Source organism: Triticum urartu, chromosome 3A (assembly GCF_056163025.1).
Source record: "Triticum urartu cultivar PI428250 chromosome 3A, HENAU_Tu73, whole genome shotgun sequence".
Taxonomy (NCBI): Eukaryota; Viridiplantae; Streptophyta; class Magnoliopsida; order Poales; family Poaceae; genus Triticum; species Triticum urartu.
In genome coordinates, this window is record NC_141875.1 from 49,146,161 (window position 1) to 49,163,391 (window position 17,231).

The 17,231-nt window shown below is 44.3% G+C and overlaps 2 protein-coding genes across 2 annotated transcripts; one reads left to right on the top strand and one right to left on the bottom strand.

Annotated features, from left to right (window-relative positions):
• Window positions 1-10,921: 10,921 nt before the first annotated feature.
• Window positions 10,922-13,081, bottom strand: LOC125546610 (ricin B-like lectin R40C1). Its single transcript, XM_048710801.2, has 4 exons — window positions 12,793-13,081; window positions 12,426-12,548; window positions 11,432-11,660; window positions 10,922-11,212 (listed from the first exon to the last, which is right to left on the bottom strand). Coding segments are annotated over exons 1-4 (483 nt in total). The 5' UTR covers window positions 12,922-13,081; the 3' UTR covers window positions 10,922-11,210.
• Window positions 13,082-14,200: 1,119 nt separating this feature from the next.
• LOC125546611 (protein FAR1-RELATED SEQUENCE 9-like) lies at window positions 14,201-16,727 on the top strand. The gene is made up of 3 exons (XM_087514744.1): window positions 14,201-14,549; window positions 14,652-15,687; window positions 15,782-16,727. Exons 1-3 carry the CDS (start codon window positions 14,261-14,263, stop codon window positions 16,725-16,727), a joined length of 2,271 nt encoding a protein of 756 aa, XP_087370870.1. The 5' UTR covers window positions 14,201-14,260.
• Window positions 16,728-17,231: the final 504 nt, after the last annotated feature.

Sequence of the window (17,231 nt, forward strand, 5' to 3'; positions counted from 1 at the left end):
AGGAATGATATATTGGAAGGCTATATTCGGACATCAGAAAGGTTCCGAGTGATTCGGGTATTTTTTGGAGTACTGAGAGTTACGGGAATTCGCCGGGGGAAGTAGTGGGCCTTAATGGGCCATACGGGAAAGGAGAGAAGGGCCTCAAGGGGTGGCAGCGCGCCCCCATGGGCTGGTCCGAATTGGACTAGGAGGGGGCGGCGCCCCCTCTTTCCTTCTCCCTCTCCCTCTCCTTCCTTCTTCTCCTACTTGGACTAGGAAAGGGGGAAACCTACTCTTACTAGAAGTAGGAATCCCCCCTTTGGACGTGCCCCTTGAGGCCGGCCCTCCTCCTCCTCCCCTCCTTTATATACAGGGGAGGGGGGAACCCCATAGATACACAATATGTGCGGTGCCCCTCTCCACAGATTTCTACCTCGGTCATATCGTTGTAGTGCTTAGGCGAAGCCCTGCATCGGTAACTTCATCATCACCGTCATCACGCCGTCGTGCTAACGAAACTCTCCCTCGGCCTTAGTTGGATCTAGAGTTCGTGGGACATCATCGAGCTGAACGTTTGCAGATCGCAGAGGTGACGTACCTTCGGTGCTAGGATCGGTCGGATCGTGAAGACGTACGACTACATCAACCACGTTGTCATAACGCTTCCTCTTTCGGCCTGCGAGGGTACGTGGACAACACTCTCCCCTCTCGTTGATATGCATCACCTAAATGAATCTTGCGTGTGCGTAGGAAATTTTTGAAAATACTGTGTTCCCCAACAGATCAACGCCGTGACCTTCTCAACCTCGGTCTTGCGCTCTAGTCGTCGATGATATCTACGATCTCTCCCAGGAGGTCCCATGGCTGGGATCCGTCATCGGTGAGGCCATCGTCCTCGTGTTACCGCTAGTACAGGTGTCGCTGGCCGTCCCCGTGGCCCGCTCGTGTTGCTGCCTCTAGGGTCGTTCCCCATACCAGAATGTGTCCAGGAGGAGAAGGAGGTGATGCTACTTATCGCGATGGAAAAAGTCCAAAACAAACCTTGAATTTGTAGGTGAAAGCTAAATCAAACCCTGAACTATCAATCCCTAATATTAGCACACAAACTCTCTAATCCCAATCTATTTTAAACCTTGAGAGGACTTAGCCGGTATTTGCTGAATTAGGCCGGCCCATTAGCACGGTCGTTCGCGCACGTGCATTGCTCTGGTTTTTCTTTGTTTCTCATTTCTTTTTCCCTTTTGTTTTATTAGTTCTTTTTACACATGTCTAATTTTCCTTCATACCCAATGTACATTTTTAACGCACACATAAAATATTTCATAAACTATTGATATTCTCAAATATATTATGTACAATTTAAAAGTATATGTTTTCAAAACTTTTTTGAATACATGGTAATATTTTCCAAATACATGTTTTACATTTTCTTAATGACAATAATTTTTTTATAAAACTACACGAACACACTTTTGCATGGTTCAACATTTTAAAATTTGTACACACTTTTTTTCGAATATATGCCACATATATTTTGTTAAGGGTATAACACATTTTTTTACAATTGTACACAATTTTTTTTAAATGTCACAAACACATTTTTTGAAACTCGTGAACATTCTTGAAATGTTACATCTTTTTTACTGTATGAAACATTTTTTTAATCACAAATATTATTATACATTGTATAAACATTTGTTTGAATTGGTCCATACCTTTTAACAAAACTTGTGATATTTTTTAGATATCACAAAATATTTTCTTACACATTTGTTCAGATTTCAAAATTTGTTCCTATTTTTAAAATTTTCAAAAAGTATTCACACTTTAAAATTATGTTCAGGTTTCAGAAAATATTTATGTTTCAAAAGTGTTCGCACTTCAAAATATTGTTCAGTTTTCAGAAAAAAAATATAGCCTCATGTCTGGTGGGCCGGCCCAGTCGAGTCCTTAGCCAACAATCCGAAACATTTTTTAAAAACATTATTTACGAAATAACTTACGACATTACAGAAAAAATATTTATAAAATGTGATTTTTTTGACAATCTGAATTATTTTTCATAGCTTGTGAAAAACTGTTGGAATACTCAAAAAAAGTTTGACAAATGTGATTTTTTGAAATCCCAAACAGTTTTTAAAAATGTGAATAGAATTTCAGAATTCCAAAAAAAATTAAAAACACAACAGGAATTGAATTTGTGCCAAAATTAGAAAATAGGAACATTTTTTTATCTTCTAAGCAATTTTAGAAATCTGCGAACCTTTTTTGAACCTCACGAATTCTTGTTGTGTTATAGTGGGCTGGCCCAAATTGCTGTCCCTGAGTGTAGCAGGTTATCCCGGTCGGGATTACCGTATTTCCCCGTGTGCCAATCAGGTCCGCGGTTCAAAATAGACCGGGATTACAAGTTCAGAGTGTCAATTTTCAGGATTCAAAGTTCAGGTTTTGATTTAGCTTTCATCTACAACTTCAAGGTTTATTTTGGACTTTTTCCTATCACGATAGAGCGCTCCAAGAAGGCAGAGTATAACGTGGTGTCTGTCCCACAACAGCCGTCGGGCGTGGCCGGTCTCGTGTATGCACGGTCCAAACGCAGAGGATGCAGCCATGCCCGAAGCGGGCTTTGCGCGGTCCGTCCGTGCTCCGGGCTGCAGCGGACGGCGCCTTGCGGGCCGCTGATCACGCGGTTATGGCTGCCAGCATTGCGGCCTTCGACCTGGACGCATGTAAGAGTTATTAAGACAGGCTAATCTTGTGCGTAAGCATAGGGTGTGATTAGAGTCGTAAAAGAAACATTGGTTTGTCTGGATAATTGCAACGAAAAGTATCCCACGTTAAACCCATTGTCATGTTTGTTTCTTTCTTTTTGCAAAACTCTATTGCTATATTGATATCACAAAGTTTTCGTGTAGTTCGGGCTATATGGAACCTCTTATCCTTAACCCTTCAGCTTTACTTTGAGATCCATAATCTACAACTAACTTACAACAAGAAGATTTTTCTTTTTTGTTTCTCTCAAATGAAACTTTTGGAAATATGAGCAATTTATCAAATGATTTTATTAACAGAAATACTAGATAAAGCATGAGCAATATAATAGAGATAAAACAAGTCATATGTTCTGACAGAGAGAAAGTAAATAGTTTCTGCATATATGAACCGTAGCCTAACATATCTATAGCAGACAGTAGAACTAGTTGCATATATGAAGTAGAACATATCATGTGTAGGACAAGGAATAGAACAAGGAACTGCGGCAGAACCTTTAACAGGAAAGACAAGAACACGTACGGGACAGCAGCAGCAGAAGCGCTGGACTTGGGGTCGGTGTCATCGCCTGCCATGTCGTCGAGGAGGTCGTGGACATCGGGCAAGAAGTCATCGTCGGGGAAGTAGTCGTCGGCGACCGGATCGTCCGTGATGAAGCAGCCAGTAGTCGCGCTGAGCGCTCCCCAAAAACCTTATCACCCTTCTCCCGTACAGGACTCAAAAGGTGCAGTTTCGGAGGCCTACTGTCCCGACCTGCGGTGCACGCCGCAAGCCGGGATGGGGAAGATCGTAGCAGCAGCGCAGTGCTCAGGAACTTTGTGGCGAGAGGAAGGGGATCTTCTGGTGTGTCTCTCTGGAGAGGAGCGACCTCTCTTATATAGGCACAGGAGAAGGACGCGAAGAGGCTGTGGCGGGAGGTGAAGCAACGAAGGGAGACGAAGCGAACAGGCAGCGGCCGAAGAGGCGCGCCGTTCGAATTCAGTGTCCACTACAGAAAAACGTTTCAACTCCCACGTGACCTTTTGTATACCCGTCGTGCGTGGCAAAAATCGGCTTGGCTCGGCTCATTCCCGCAGCCCGTGGCGCATCGTGACGAGGCGAGGCGTGGCGTGGCGTGGCGAGGCGGGCGGCGGAGGAGGAGCGCGCGTGGATGTCCCTCTTGTTCTCATGCTCATACATGTGGGGAAAGAACCTCCCTTATAAAGAGGTCCAACTCCCTCTAAACTAGCAATGTGGGACTAAACTTTTGTTCCACCTCTTGCCTTGCACAAATGGGCTGTGTGGGCCTCTAGGATTTATTAGGAATTTCTGAAACTGCTATTGGGCTAGGCCCAAAATAGACAAAATTTCAGCAATCCCCCACCAGATCCCAGAGGCACACAAAAATTTGCCTTTGGTTCCAAAACACTGTTTTATATACCGGTACTGCAGTGGAGACTGTTAAGTTGAACTTCCACCTAGAACTCTATGCTACACTAGTAAGCAACTTGAACAGTGGACTGGGCCTTGAACTGCAAGTTTTCTACGAATCTAGCTTCACATAAAGCCTTGACCGATATGTGGCTACCGTGGGTCTTCCCCGCGGGTGGAGCTTATGCGTCATACTCCGTGACCTTTCATGAGTTTACTAGAGAGAACCCTACTCTCATAGATTGCGACGTTTGACAATCAGACTCATATAGGTGTGTTCTTCAAAAGATGTTCTGCAGGATAACATCTCTACTTAAATAAGCCACTTAGAACACATTAAGATATACATCAACCTGCCATGCAGATAAGGAGACTATTGCATCTTCATGGAGTGGTATTGTGAATAATAAGGATACTCTCCTCTCAGTTGACCAACAGCTTGTCTTCCACATCTAATTCACGGGATCTCCGATCACAAAGAATAGGTTACCACTGTGAACAACTCATATTGTGGGTCTCGTACCCATCTCCCTCGATGCATTATCTATCACATTACGTGATAGACCCTTAGTAAAAGGATCTGCCAGATTTTTAGACGTTTGGATATAATCCAATGCAATAACTCCGGAGTTTTTCATTTTTCTGACAGACTTTAACCTTCTCTGAACGTGTCTTGATGACTTCATGTTATCCTTTGAGCTGCTCACTTTCGTGATCACAGTTTGATTGTCGCAGTTCATAAGGATACCCGGTACAGGTTTCTCAACAACCGGTAAGTCATTCAAGAGCCGACGAAGCCAATCTGCTTCGACCGTAGCTGTATCTAGTGCTGTGAGTTCTGCTTCCAATGTTGACCTCGTTAAGATGGTCTGCTTGCAAGACTTCCAAGAAACAGTGCCACCTCCATGAATGAATACATAACCGCTCGTGGCCTTTATCTCATCAGCATCTGAGATCCAGTTTGAGTCACTATACCCTTCAAGCACCTTTGGATGCCCGGTGTAGTGAATTCCATAATTTGCAGTGCCTTTCAAATAACGCAAAACTCTTTCTAGAGCTTTCCAATGCACATCTCCTGGTTTTGAAACAAACCGACTCAGTTTGCTAACAGCAAAAGAGATGTCAGGTCTTGAAGCACTGGCTAAGTACATAAGCGAGCCAATAATCTGAGAATACTTCAATTGGTCTCTAGCAATTCTTCGATTCTTTCGAAGCAACACACTAGCATCATATGGTGTTGGAGAAGGCTTGCAGTCACTATAGCCAAAGCGACTCAAGATCTTTTCCACATAGTGAGATTGAAGCAAAGTAATCCCACCATCATCGTCTCTCAACAACTTGATGTTCAGAATGACATCAGCCACTCCTAAATCCTTCATCTCAAAACAACAAGATAGGAAATCCATGACCTGCTTAATAACTGTCAGATTTGTTCCGAAAATCAGTATGTCATCGACATACAAGCACAGGATAACTTCCTCGCCCCACCATGGCGATAGTACACACATTTGTCGGCTTCGTTCACAACAAAGCCTGCAGCTGTTAAAGTTCTTTCAAACTTCTCATGCCACTACTTGGGTGCTTACTTAAGTCCGTACAAAGACTTCAGCAACTTGCACACTTTCTCTTCCTGACCATCTAGTACAAACCCATCTGGTTGTTCCATATAAATTTCCTCATCCAACTCTCCATTTAGGAAAGTAGTCTTAACATCCATTTGATGAACGAGAAGACCATGCGAGGCAGCTAGTGAAAGTAGAACTCGAATAGTGGTCAGTCGAGCCACAGGTGAGTAAGTATCAAAGAAGTATTCACCTTCCTTTTGGGTATAACCCTTAGCCACGAGCCGAGCCTTGTACTTTTCAATAGTACCATCAGGCCTAAGCTTCTTCTTGAATACCCATTTGCATCCTATAGGTTTGCACCCATAAGGATGATCAGTTATCTCCCAAGTTTCATTTGCCAAGATGGAATCCATCTCGCTACGAACCGCTTCCTTCCAGTAGTCAGCATCTTCAGATGCATAGGCCTCTGAAATAGAACTGGGAGTGTCATCTATGAGATACACAAGAAAATCATCACCAAAGGACTTTGCAGTCCTCTGTCTCTTGCTCCTGGTAGGAACTTCATTGTTCTCCTCCACAGGACTTTCGAAATGTTCCATCGAAATGGTAGGTTCGGTAATTGTAACTGGTTCCTGATTCGATGAACTAGGCATCTCCTGATTAGATGTGGTAGCCATATCCTTCATGGGAAAGATATCTTCAAAGAAAGTCGCATCATTCGACTCCATGATCGTACCGACATGCATGTCAGGTACCTCAGATTTTACAACCAAGAATCTATAGCCAATGCTATGAAAAGCATATCCCAGGAAAACACAATCCACAGTCTTTGGTCCAAGCTTCCGCTTCTTTGGAATTGGAACATTGACTTTCGTCAAACAACTCCATGTTCGCAGATAAGAGAGTTTTAACCTTTTCTTCTCCCATTCCTCAAATGGAGTTATCTCTTTGTTCTTTGTGGGGACTCGGTTCAGGACATGACATGCTATCAATATCGCCTCCCCCCACCATGCCTTGGAGAGACCCGATGTGTCTAACATGGCGTTAACCAAATCAGTTAGAGTACGGTTCTTTCTTTCGGCCACCCCATTTGACTGAGGTGAATAGGGAGGCGTCCTCTCATGAATTATACCATGTTCCGCACAAAAAGCATCAAATTCATTGGAAAAATACTCTCCACCACGGTCGGACCTAAGCCTCTTGATTTTTCGATCAAGTTGGTTTTCCACTTCGGCTTTATAGATCTTGAAAAAGTTCAAAGCCTCATCCTTAGATTTCAGAAGATACACACAGCAGTATCTAGTGGAGTCATCAATTAACGTCATGAAATATTTCTTTCCACCTTTTCTCAAAACACCATTCATTTCACATAGATCTGAATGTATGAGCTCTAGTGGTGCAAGATTTCTTATTTCCGCAATCGTGTGAGACTTACGAGGTTGCTTAGCTTGCACACACACTTGACACTTAGATCCCTTGACGGTGGTGAAACTAGGGATTAAGTTCAACTTCGCTAGTCGCGACATGCAACCAAAGTTAACATGACAGAGACGTGAATGCCACACATTGGATTCACTATTGTTGCAAATATGATTAACAACTTTATTGAAAACGTCTGATAAGGATAAACGAAACAAGCCTCCTGACTCATAGCCTTTACCAACAAAGGTTCCATACTTGGATATTACAAATTTATTCGACTCAAAGACAAGCTTGTAGCCATCTCTACACAGAAGAGATCCGCTAACAAGATTTTTATTGACGGAGGGGACATAATGCACGTTCTTCAGTCGCACGATCTTCCCCGAAGTAAACTTCAGATTGACCGTGCCAACACCACGAACAGAAGCACTTGAACCGTTGCCCATCAGCATGGTTGAAGTCCCTGTGGTCTGATAAGACGAAAACATGGAAATATCACCGCATACATGCACATTACCACCCGTGTCAATCAACCAGTCAGGAGAATGACATACTGAAAGAATAGTGGGAAATATACCATACCCAGCATCCTTCATGTCAGTGTCTCCAATGACAACATTAGCGGTCTTGCCGCCTTTCCCAGGATTACGCTTGTTATAGCGATTAGGGCAACTAGGAGCCCAATGATCAGGATCCCCACACACATGACAAGCACCTTTCTTCTTGTCATTCTTCTTCTTGAAGTTCGTGTGTTGCACAGCCTTGTTCTTCCCATCAAACTTTGCTTTATCATCAAACTTGCCCTTGTTCTTGAACTTGTGGGGCTAGAAGTTCTGCTTCTGTACCACATTGGCACTAGATCCTCCCTCAATACCTCGAGCACGTGTGTCCTTTGCTCTCGCCTTTTCTTCCACATCAAGAGTGCCAATGAGATCCCGGACGGAAAACTCCTGCCTCTTATGCTTCAGCAAGGTAGCAAAGTTTCTCCATGAAGGAGGAAGCTTAGTGATGATACCTCCGGCAACAAACTTGTCCGGTAGCATACAACTGAAGTGCTCAAGTTCTCTAGAAAATGACTGTATCTCATGAGCTTGCTCAACCACGGAGCGCTCTTCAGTCATCCTGTAATCATAGAATTGCTCCATGATGTACAGCTCAGTGCCAGCATCTGAGACCCCAAACTTGGCCTCGAGTGCATCCCACATATCTTTTCCATTATCAATTGACGCATAAGCATCAACTATGTTCTCACCAAGAACACTCAAGAGAGCAGCCTTAAACAGAGTATCCATTTTCTGAAAAGCTTGTGCCTATTGAGCATCAAGCTCTCCTTCAGGTTTGCCGAGAGTGGCGTCATAGCAACTCATGGTTTGAAACCATAAGACTGCTCTCACGCGCTACCTCTTATAGTGGATACCCTCAAACATAGGACGTCTCATGGAAGCAGCAAAACCACTTGGGGTAAATTGCCTATAATAAGGTTTTTGGATCGTTGGAAATATGAGCAATTTACCAAATGATTTTATTAACAGAAATACTAGATAAAGCATGAGGAATATAATAGAGATAAAACAAGTCATATGTTCTGACAGAGAGAAGGTAAATAGTTTCTGCATATATGAACCGTAGCCTAGCATATCTATAGCAGACAGTAGAACTAGTTGCATATATGAAGTAGAACATATCATGTGTAGGACAAGGACTAGAACAAGGAACTGCGGCAGAACCTTTAACAGGAAAGACAAGAACACGTACGGGACAGCAGCAGCAGAAGCGCTGGACTTGGGGTCGGTGTCCTCGCCTGCCATGTCGTCGAGGAGGTTGTGGACGTCGGGGAAGAAGTCGTCGTCGGGGAAGTAGTCGTCGGCGACCGGATCGTCCGTGATGAAGCAGCCAGTAGTCGCGCTGAGCGCTCCCCAAAAACCTTTTCACCCTTCTCCCATATAGGACTCAAAAGGTGCGATTTCAGAGGCATACTGTCCCGACCTGCGGTGCACGCCGCAAACCGGGATGGGGAAGATCGTAGCAGCAGCGCAGTGCTCAGGAACTTTGTGGCGAGAGTATATAGGCACAGGAGAAGGACGCGAACCGTACAGGACTCAAAAGGTGCGGTTTCGGAGGCGTACTGTCCCGACCTGCGGTGCACGCCGCAAACCGGGATGGGGAAGATCGTAGCAGCAGCGCAGTGCTCAGGAACTTTGTGGCGAGAGTATATAGGCACAGGAGAAGGACGTGAAGAGGCTGCGGCGGGAGGTGAAGTAACGAAGGGAGACGAAGCGAACAGGCAGCGGCCGAAGAGGCGCATCGTGGAAAACGTTTCAACTCCCACGTGACCTTTTGTATACCCGTCGTGCGTGGCAAAAATTTAGACATCGGCTCGGCTCATTCCCGCAACCCGCGCCACGCCGCGTCATGGCGAGGCGAGGCGTGGCGGTGGAGGAGGAGCGCGCGTGGATGTCCCTCTTGTTCTCATGCTCATACATGTGGGGAAAGAACCTCCCTTATAAAGAGGTCCAACTCCCTCTAAACTAGCAATGTGGGACTAAACTTTTGTTCCACCTCTTGCCTTGCACAAATGGGCTGTGTGGGCCTCTAGGATTTATTAGGAATTTCTGAAACTGCTATTGGGCTAGGCCCAAAATAGACAAAATTCCAGCAGAAACAACATATGATCTTCAAACTTTACAGATCGAACAAACATTAGAACACCAATGTGTGAGAAAACTTTCAGATTTTTTGGTCTGATATAAATATAAAAAATGAGATTTTGTTTGACTAAAAATATTATTTTAAGTATTTAAAATGCATGAAAAAAATCTGAAAGTTTTTACCCGCATCGTAGTTAGAATGTATTGTTGTTCTGCAAAATTTGAAGTTTATATGTTATGTCATTTGAGAGAAACAAAAAAGACAAATGTGTCTGCACAAATCGCGATGCAGAAATGGATGGTAAAGATAAGGGGTACCAGATAGCTTGAGCTACAGAAAATCGCACTCTTTTGATATAGACGATTAAGAGTCCGAACAGATGGCAGCCCCAGATTTGAAAGGGTTCCATTGGATCGGTCATCGGCATAATTCGTGTAGCATATGGCATCTCACATCAAATTTACTGTGATTTATTTAGCAAGAGGCAACAGGCAACTACCATGGCGAGCCAGACACTCTCTAGTGGACAGGACATGATACCAACAATTATTGCTAAAGCTGGAATGAGAAAAGTGGAATTAAAATAAAGTGGAATCATATCAACTGCATGAGAAACGACATGGCAGCTGACCTTCAGTACTTCCTTCTGTTTTTGAGGGACCTTCAATACATTTTTTACAAGGAAAGAGGAGTTCCTGATCCCAGACAAGATCAAAGTGTCTGCACCTCGAAGATCTCACAAAAAATTGGAGGATGATAGTCCTGGCACGAACAGCAAATTCAAACAAATGGGCTACCATTTTTATTATTTTTTTGAAAAACATTTTGTTGTACATGTTCATATTAGTGTTTGATGTGCTCTTGCCTATTTTAATGCAAAAAAAGAGACAATTGTGCTTCATGAGGGGAAAATGACAGTTGAAGCGCCAGAAAATAAGCACTCAACGTGTTTTTGTACTAGTCGAAATGCTTGGGTTTTCGCCGTAGAAATTTGCAAATGACATGTACTTGTCTGATTTTTTTTTCATATTCATAGAAGTATTTTTGGCGTGCAGGAGCATATGCTCCCTTGAGCCGAATTGAATAACCGCCAAAAACTAAGATATATAGATAGATCTCCGTTACAACAATATGGCTGGATAAACCAATTCTATTATATAGTTCACAAACATGTCAAATGGCATGTATATACATGCATAATAACAAGCACTGGTGTGTTCATGGATCCATCACACATAATCTACGCCAATAAATATATCATTACAAGTTCATTAATATATATAACTGCTCAAACAAAACAGAAATACCGCACACATCGGCGCCATCCTTTTTATTCCAGAAACATTCAGTACTTGCTTATTATTCAGATGGCGCGCTGTTTGAACCAACAAGCTGTAGCATATGCATCGTTCCTGCCATCAGTACAAGACACAAATCAATCCCCAAACTGTAACAGAAATACCTTGCTGGTGTCATGTAGCATGCATCTACTTTATGTTTGAGCGGGTATGTCTATTTGCATGAGAAGAAACAAATAGCAATTAACCAATCAAACTGTTCTAGTGAAACTGAACTGGAGCAACAGGAAATTAATACACGGCAAGCGCAGGAGATAAAGTAGATGAACTTACACCAGGCAACGATCTTCCAGCGCTGGTTGTCCCCCTCAGTCCACTCCCACAGAATGAGGGTGGTTCCATCGCGCACACCGCCATGGTCCTTGTCGCCATGGAGTGCATCAAAGTTCAAGTAGATGTTGTTCACCATCCTGATGCAGCGGTAGCCTGCCCCGACGTCCCTGCTCTCAGTCCAAAGAACCGATTCGTCCAGGATGTCTGGATTGTACCTGGTCAGAAGAACCTAGGATCCAAAAAACAAACAAGAAGGTGAGCAAATTCACAATACTGGAGCTGCACTTCAGGGTTAAGCATGAGCACATGGCCATGTGACAACTCATAGCAATTACCAAATTATTCTGGAACCAGTGTTGGTCCTTTTGTCTAACGAGTTCACCATATTATTTTAGAGCTAGTGTCGCTCTACACTAGAGCGGTCATGGACAACTCTTAGAACTACTGCGATATATGTGCACATGGATGCTAATGTGTAAGGCCATACTGGACCATAGTCAGAGCAAGCGCACATGACCACACGTGGAAGTATTGTTATAGTTATGGTCTTGTATGGCAATGTCAAACACCGTAGCAGATTTAACTTTTTGACACTGACAAAATTTAAAACGTTTGCTGAACATGACACCTACTAGGCAAGTACATTCCCAAGAACAAGGAGAAACTTCTCTCATGCTGGACTAGTTTATATCATTTTAGACAAAAAAATTCACTAGGTCCTAGTGGTAATTATTCACTGAAACACCACAGGTCACACTGCCAATAAGCTCAAAGCGCTTCTGTTCATTCAAGCTTTGCCCAATCTGTTTTTCATGTGCAGAATCGCTGCTAGTATGAATGCAGAGAAAGTAGGCATTTGGAATGTGTGGTGTGTGATGTGCTTGCAGATACTCATGTTAGATCTACCGTACACAGGAACCCGTACACACATGCATCGGATAGCAAAAATTAGAAGTTAGATGGATGGATGAACTGAAGGAAGGAGGTTAGTTACAGGGTGAGATTGGCCGAGGGAGTGCTTGAGAGCCTCTCCGCTGGCCTTGTTGACGAGTGCCATGGCAGGGTAGCCTTCCTCATCCTTCACCCTTATGCTGTACTTCATGTCCTTGATCCAGTGCTGCATCATATGTGCATATTCAAATCCATCAACCACATGATCAGAGAAGAAACAATACATGAAAAGTTGCTTGAGCAAAAGCCAAACAGGATTATTACTTTTCTCCAATTAGAGAAGGACAAGGCAGAAATGCCAAGTTTTCAGATCCCGATGGCAAGTTCACTAATGTACTATTTTGGATCGGGATCATGGAAGCACGTAGCCGATCTTGGATCGATCTTGCAGAGGTGTAGATGTGTGTTACCTGCGTGTCGTCGTCGCGATCGTTGCGGACGAGACAGACCTTGCCGTCCCTGGCGGCGAGGCTGAAGCTTTCCTCGCCGGCCTTGCAGAGGATCCTGTACATCGGCTGCCTGGTCGCCGGGGGCGCCATTCCGCCGCCGCTGCCGTGGTGCGGGCGCGTCTCGTGTATGCGCGGTCCAACGCGGCCTCGTGTACGCACGGTCCAGCGCGGCCTCGTGTATGCGCGGAGGAGGATGCAGCCATGCCCGAAGCTCCGGGCTGCAGCGGACTGCGCCTTGCGGGCCACGCGGTTATGGCTGCCGGCATTGTAGCCTCCGACCTCGCTCGACGCATGCAAGAGTGATTAAGACAGGCTAATCTTATGCATAAGCAAAGGGAACCGCTACGCGTCCGCCGGTGGATGTGTTAGAATCATCCGCCGCCCGGAGAGCCGTTGGATTAGCCACCTAACAGCCGTCGGATGAAACCACCGCCCGCAACTGACCAGGTTTGTTATTTCCTGCAACAGTCGCTCTGTTTTAGAAACAGAATCCCCTGTCCGCCGTCCACCAGGCACAGCTCCACCCAAGCGCGGTGGCACTCGCCGCCACCGCCAAAAATTGCTGTCGCCGGCGCGCGGGGGCACCTAGTCCTTCAGCGCGAAATTCCTGCAACAATATGGCGCACCACATCGCGCGGCAGATGCTGGGATCCGACGCAGATCGAGCTCGCCGGGGGGCGCCTCTTGGAGAACAGCCGCGGCCGTCGTTCTCAGCTCCGACCGTGGCCGCGGGGCTTCCTCCGCGAGCTGGAGTATCATCCTGGTTCACCAACCCTCCGGTTGTGTTTCCTGAAACAACTTCTACCAGATCAAATCAGGGCAGCTGGATGAGTTTCCTGATTCTGAAAAAACATGAACACTTGTGTGTCTCTGAAACTCATGGAAAACCCTATGTATTAGAAACATAGGTAGGATTTTCTATTTGTTTTATGTGTGTGGCAGCTAGAAATTCAAATTTGTTTCATGTGTGTGAGTGGAACCAAGGCAAATACCAAGCACACATGTGTGCTTGCTCTATCTCTGCAAAACATGATCATCTCTGTTAGTTGATATTTATCAACCTATGATACGATTTTGAATGTGTGTGCTTATGTGAGAAAAAGCCATTGACTGAAAATTTGTGTGTAAATGAAGCTGAAAAACCGTTAATAAATGTATCTGTGTACCTGAATTTCTAAAACAACAAATATAACTGTTGATAGCAACTATAGGAAAATAATACTTTCAACCAAGACCTCTCTATTTACATGAAAAAACATGTGCCTTATTTTAGGGAGCTGGTGCTGAAGGGGAAGACAGATATGTCCAAGAGAACTTTTCTGTCGATAATCATGAAGATTCAGATGGATTGTTGCATGCTGATGATGTGATGCAAGATGATTTAGATGATGGAGATGTTTCATAACAGCCACTATCGCCCTATGTTGGCATGGTGTTTGACACATTTGAGGATGCCCAGAAATTCTACAATGAGTATGCCTTCAAGTTGGGATTCGGCACACATATATCTTCTACAAAGTACAGCCAAAAGAGAGGACAGAAGCAAGAGGATGCAATAATGATCAAGAGGGTCTTTGGGTGTGTGCACGCTAGAAAGCCCGATAAACCGGAAACAAGTAGCACCTCAGAGAGCATTGCAAAAGACACAAGCAACTCCAGCAGGCGCCCTGGTGCTGAAATGGATGTGACAAGAACGCGTCAGAAAAACAGGATTCTCCGTCATGATTGTAAGGCACACATGATTGTTGGGATTAGGGAAGGGAGATTGACAGTCACTTGCTTTGTTGCAGAGCATACACATCCACTGATGCAACAACCAGAGCGTGTTAGATACTACCGCTCGCACCGCAAAATACCTGATGAAGATTACGAACTCTTGTTGACGTTGCATGATATTAACCTGTCAAATTCAGATTGCATGAGTTTCCTTGGTAGGATACATGGAGGTGACCCTAGGATATTGCCGTACGTGAAGAGGGATGTTGCGAATGAACGTGCAAAGCTTCGGGAAGCGATAACACAACAGGACATGGATATGACAGTGAAGTACTTTGAGAGGAGGAAGGTCGAGAATCCGGAGTTTTTCTTTGCGAAGCAAAAAGATCCTGCAACGAACTCTGTCACTGCATTGTTTTGGGTTGATGGGAGGACAAGGGCGTTGTACCCGAAATATAAAGATTGCGTGTTCTTTGACACAACTTTCTGCACTAACAGATACAGCATGCCCTTTAGTCCTATAGTTGGTATCAACAACCACCTCCAAACCATTTCACTCGGGTGTGCTTTGTTGCCGGATGAGACTATTGAAACGTTCAAGTGGATCTTTGAGCAATGGATGGTTGCAATGGACAATGAGCATCCAAAGAACATAATGACTGACCAGGACCAAGCAATGGCAACAGCTATAGAGCAGGTGCTCCCAAATACTTGCCATAGATGTTGCAAGTTTCATGTGTTTGGCAACGCACGTTCTAAGTTGGGGAGGCTGCTTAGAGATGAGGCATTTGCAGATGTGTTTTACACTTGTATCAACAACTCTGAAACGGTTGAAGAATTTGAGGAAACATGGCAGCACATGTTGGAGTGTTTTGAAGTTGCTGAAAACAAACACTTGAAGAGCATGTGGCGAACAAGACATACGTGGGCTCCAGCGTACTTCAAGAACAATTTCTTCCCGTTCACAAGCACGACAGGCAGGTCCGAGGGGCTGAACTCATATTTCAAGACAATGATTCGTCCAGCTGATTCTGTATGGAGGTTTGTGCAACAGTATGAACTATGCCAGGAAACTGTGCTTGATCGCGAGGACAATGCGGGGTTCACTGGTGAAACGACGGTTCCTCCACTATACTCTCGGTAGGCCAGCTTCACTATACCAAAGCAAAAAATCCAAAAAAATGTTTTTTCATGATTTGTTTTGAGAACTTTGCTTCCTTTTGTGATGTTGCAGATACAATATTGAGCGCCAAGCTGCTGATTACTACACACGCAACGTCTTTGGCAAGTTCCAGAAACAAGTGACTGCGTCTACGGGATACATTATCAACCAAGACGCTGAGTACCAAGGACGAGACCTCATGTTCAATCTAACATCAATCTTATATGAGAACCCAAAGCTCTTCTCTGTGCGTGTTATGATGGATGAAGGGGTGTTCCAATGTAGTTGCCACTACTTTGAGATGAATGGCCTGGTTTGCGCCCACATAATAAGGGTGATGGTGCACCTCAATGTGCAAGTTATTCCACAACAATACTTGTTGGAAAGGTGGTCTGAAGCAGCAACAACAAGCATGGCTAGAACTGGGCGATTGCTGGAATTTGGGCACCCCTCGACAAACACGCTCAAATACAACTCCTTGTGCCGAAGGTTGACATGGCTCGCCTCTGATGCATGTTGCAATGATGATGCATACAAGATATTAGATGAAGCAACAAAAGTTCTTGAGCCTGCTATATCAGCGGCGAAAAGAGGGGTACTACCAGAACAACAAGCAACGCAGCGCAGTGAACCCCCAACGCAACCTGCTGCTGCAACGGGAGCGTTGAGTGATGGCTTACCACAGCCTCAAAGCACAGAGATGCTACGAAACCCAGCGCGTGTCCCAAAGAAAGGCCGACCAACTGAAAGAGAGAAGAGGAAGAAGACTCTGGTGGAGCAGCTAGATGATAAGCAGAAGAAGAAGTCAAAACAAGAAGAGAAGAAGCCAATGCCAGCAGTGAAGCCAAAATCTGAAAAAAGAAGTATTTGCTGCAAGTTCTGCAAAGAAGAAGGTCACAACGTGCAGACGTGTGGACCCCTAAAAGCTGCAACAGAGGCGGCAACAACACCACCTACATGTCAATTCTGCTCCAAGGTGGGGATATTGTACCAACTTGTGCATACTGGAGAGCCATGATGACAAATGATCCAAGAAATGGCCAAGCAACGCAACTCAACCTCTAGGAAGAAAAAAATGAGAGAAAAGACTTGGGAAAGTTCTTGGTCCTGTTGAAGGATGTTTTGCATTTTCTTTTCAAACTCACTACATGTTCTTGAGCAAAAAACATACATAAATACTCTTTTTTTCAACCTTGATGATGTATTCAGGTTCTATTCCAATTTGAGACATACAAAAAGATAGCTCACATTTTTGTTACAAGATATGTTATGTGTGTCCTGGATTTGAGACATACAAGGTATCTCACACTTTGTGCCATAGTTTTGAGGTCTTTGCCATATTTCCAGTAATGCTTTGTTTCGTGATGTACCATTTGCATATACATGAATGTACCATTTGTTTCAAGTTGCGACATCATGTTTCCGGTGCTTGCAAAAAAAGTTATTGTATACATGGATGCTTCTACATGGCATGTGTTGTTATGGGTAGGACACCTTTTTTCAGAAAACCAATAATAAAAAA

Excerpts from the sequence above, each read along its gene's own strand:
- LOC125546610 (XM_048710801.2), bottom strand. The coding sequence starts at position 12,921 with ATGGCGCCCCCGGCGACCAGGCAGCCGATGTACAGGATCCTCTGCAAG. Across the intron at positions 12,549-12,792 it reads ATCGCGACGACGACACGCAG|CACTGGATCAAGGACATGAA; the intron begins GTAACACACATC and ends CATATGATGCAG. Across the intron at positions 11,661-12,425 it reads CCCTCGGCCAATCTCACCCT|GTTCTTCTGACCAGGTACAA; the intron begins GTAACTAACCTC and ends TTTGGATCCTAG.
- LOC125546611 (XM_087514744.1), top strand. The coding sequence starts at position 14,261 with ATGGTGTTTGACACATTTGAGGATGCCCAGAAATTCTACAATGAGTAT. Across the intron at positions 14,550-14,651 it reads TCAGAAAAACAGGATTCTCC|AGCGTGTTAGATACTACCGC; the intron begins GTCATGATTGTA and ends TGCAACAACCAG. Across the intron at positions 15,688-15,781 it reads GTTCCTCCACTATACTCTCG|ATACAATATTGAGCGCCAAG; the intron begins GTAGGCCAGCTT and ends GTGATGTTGCAG.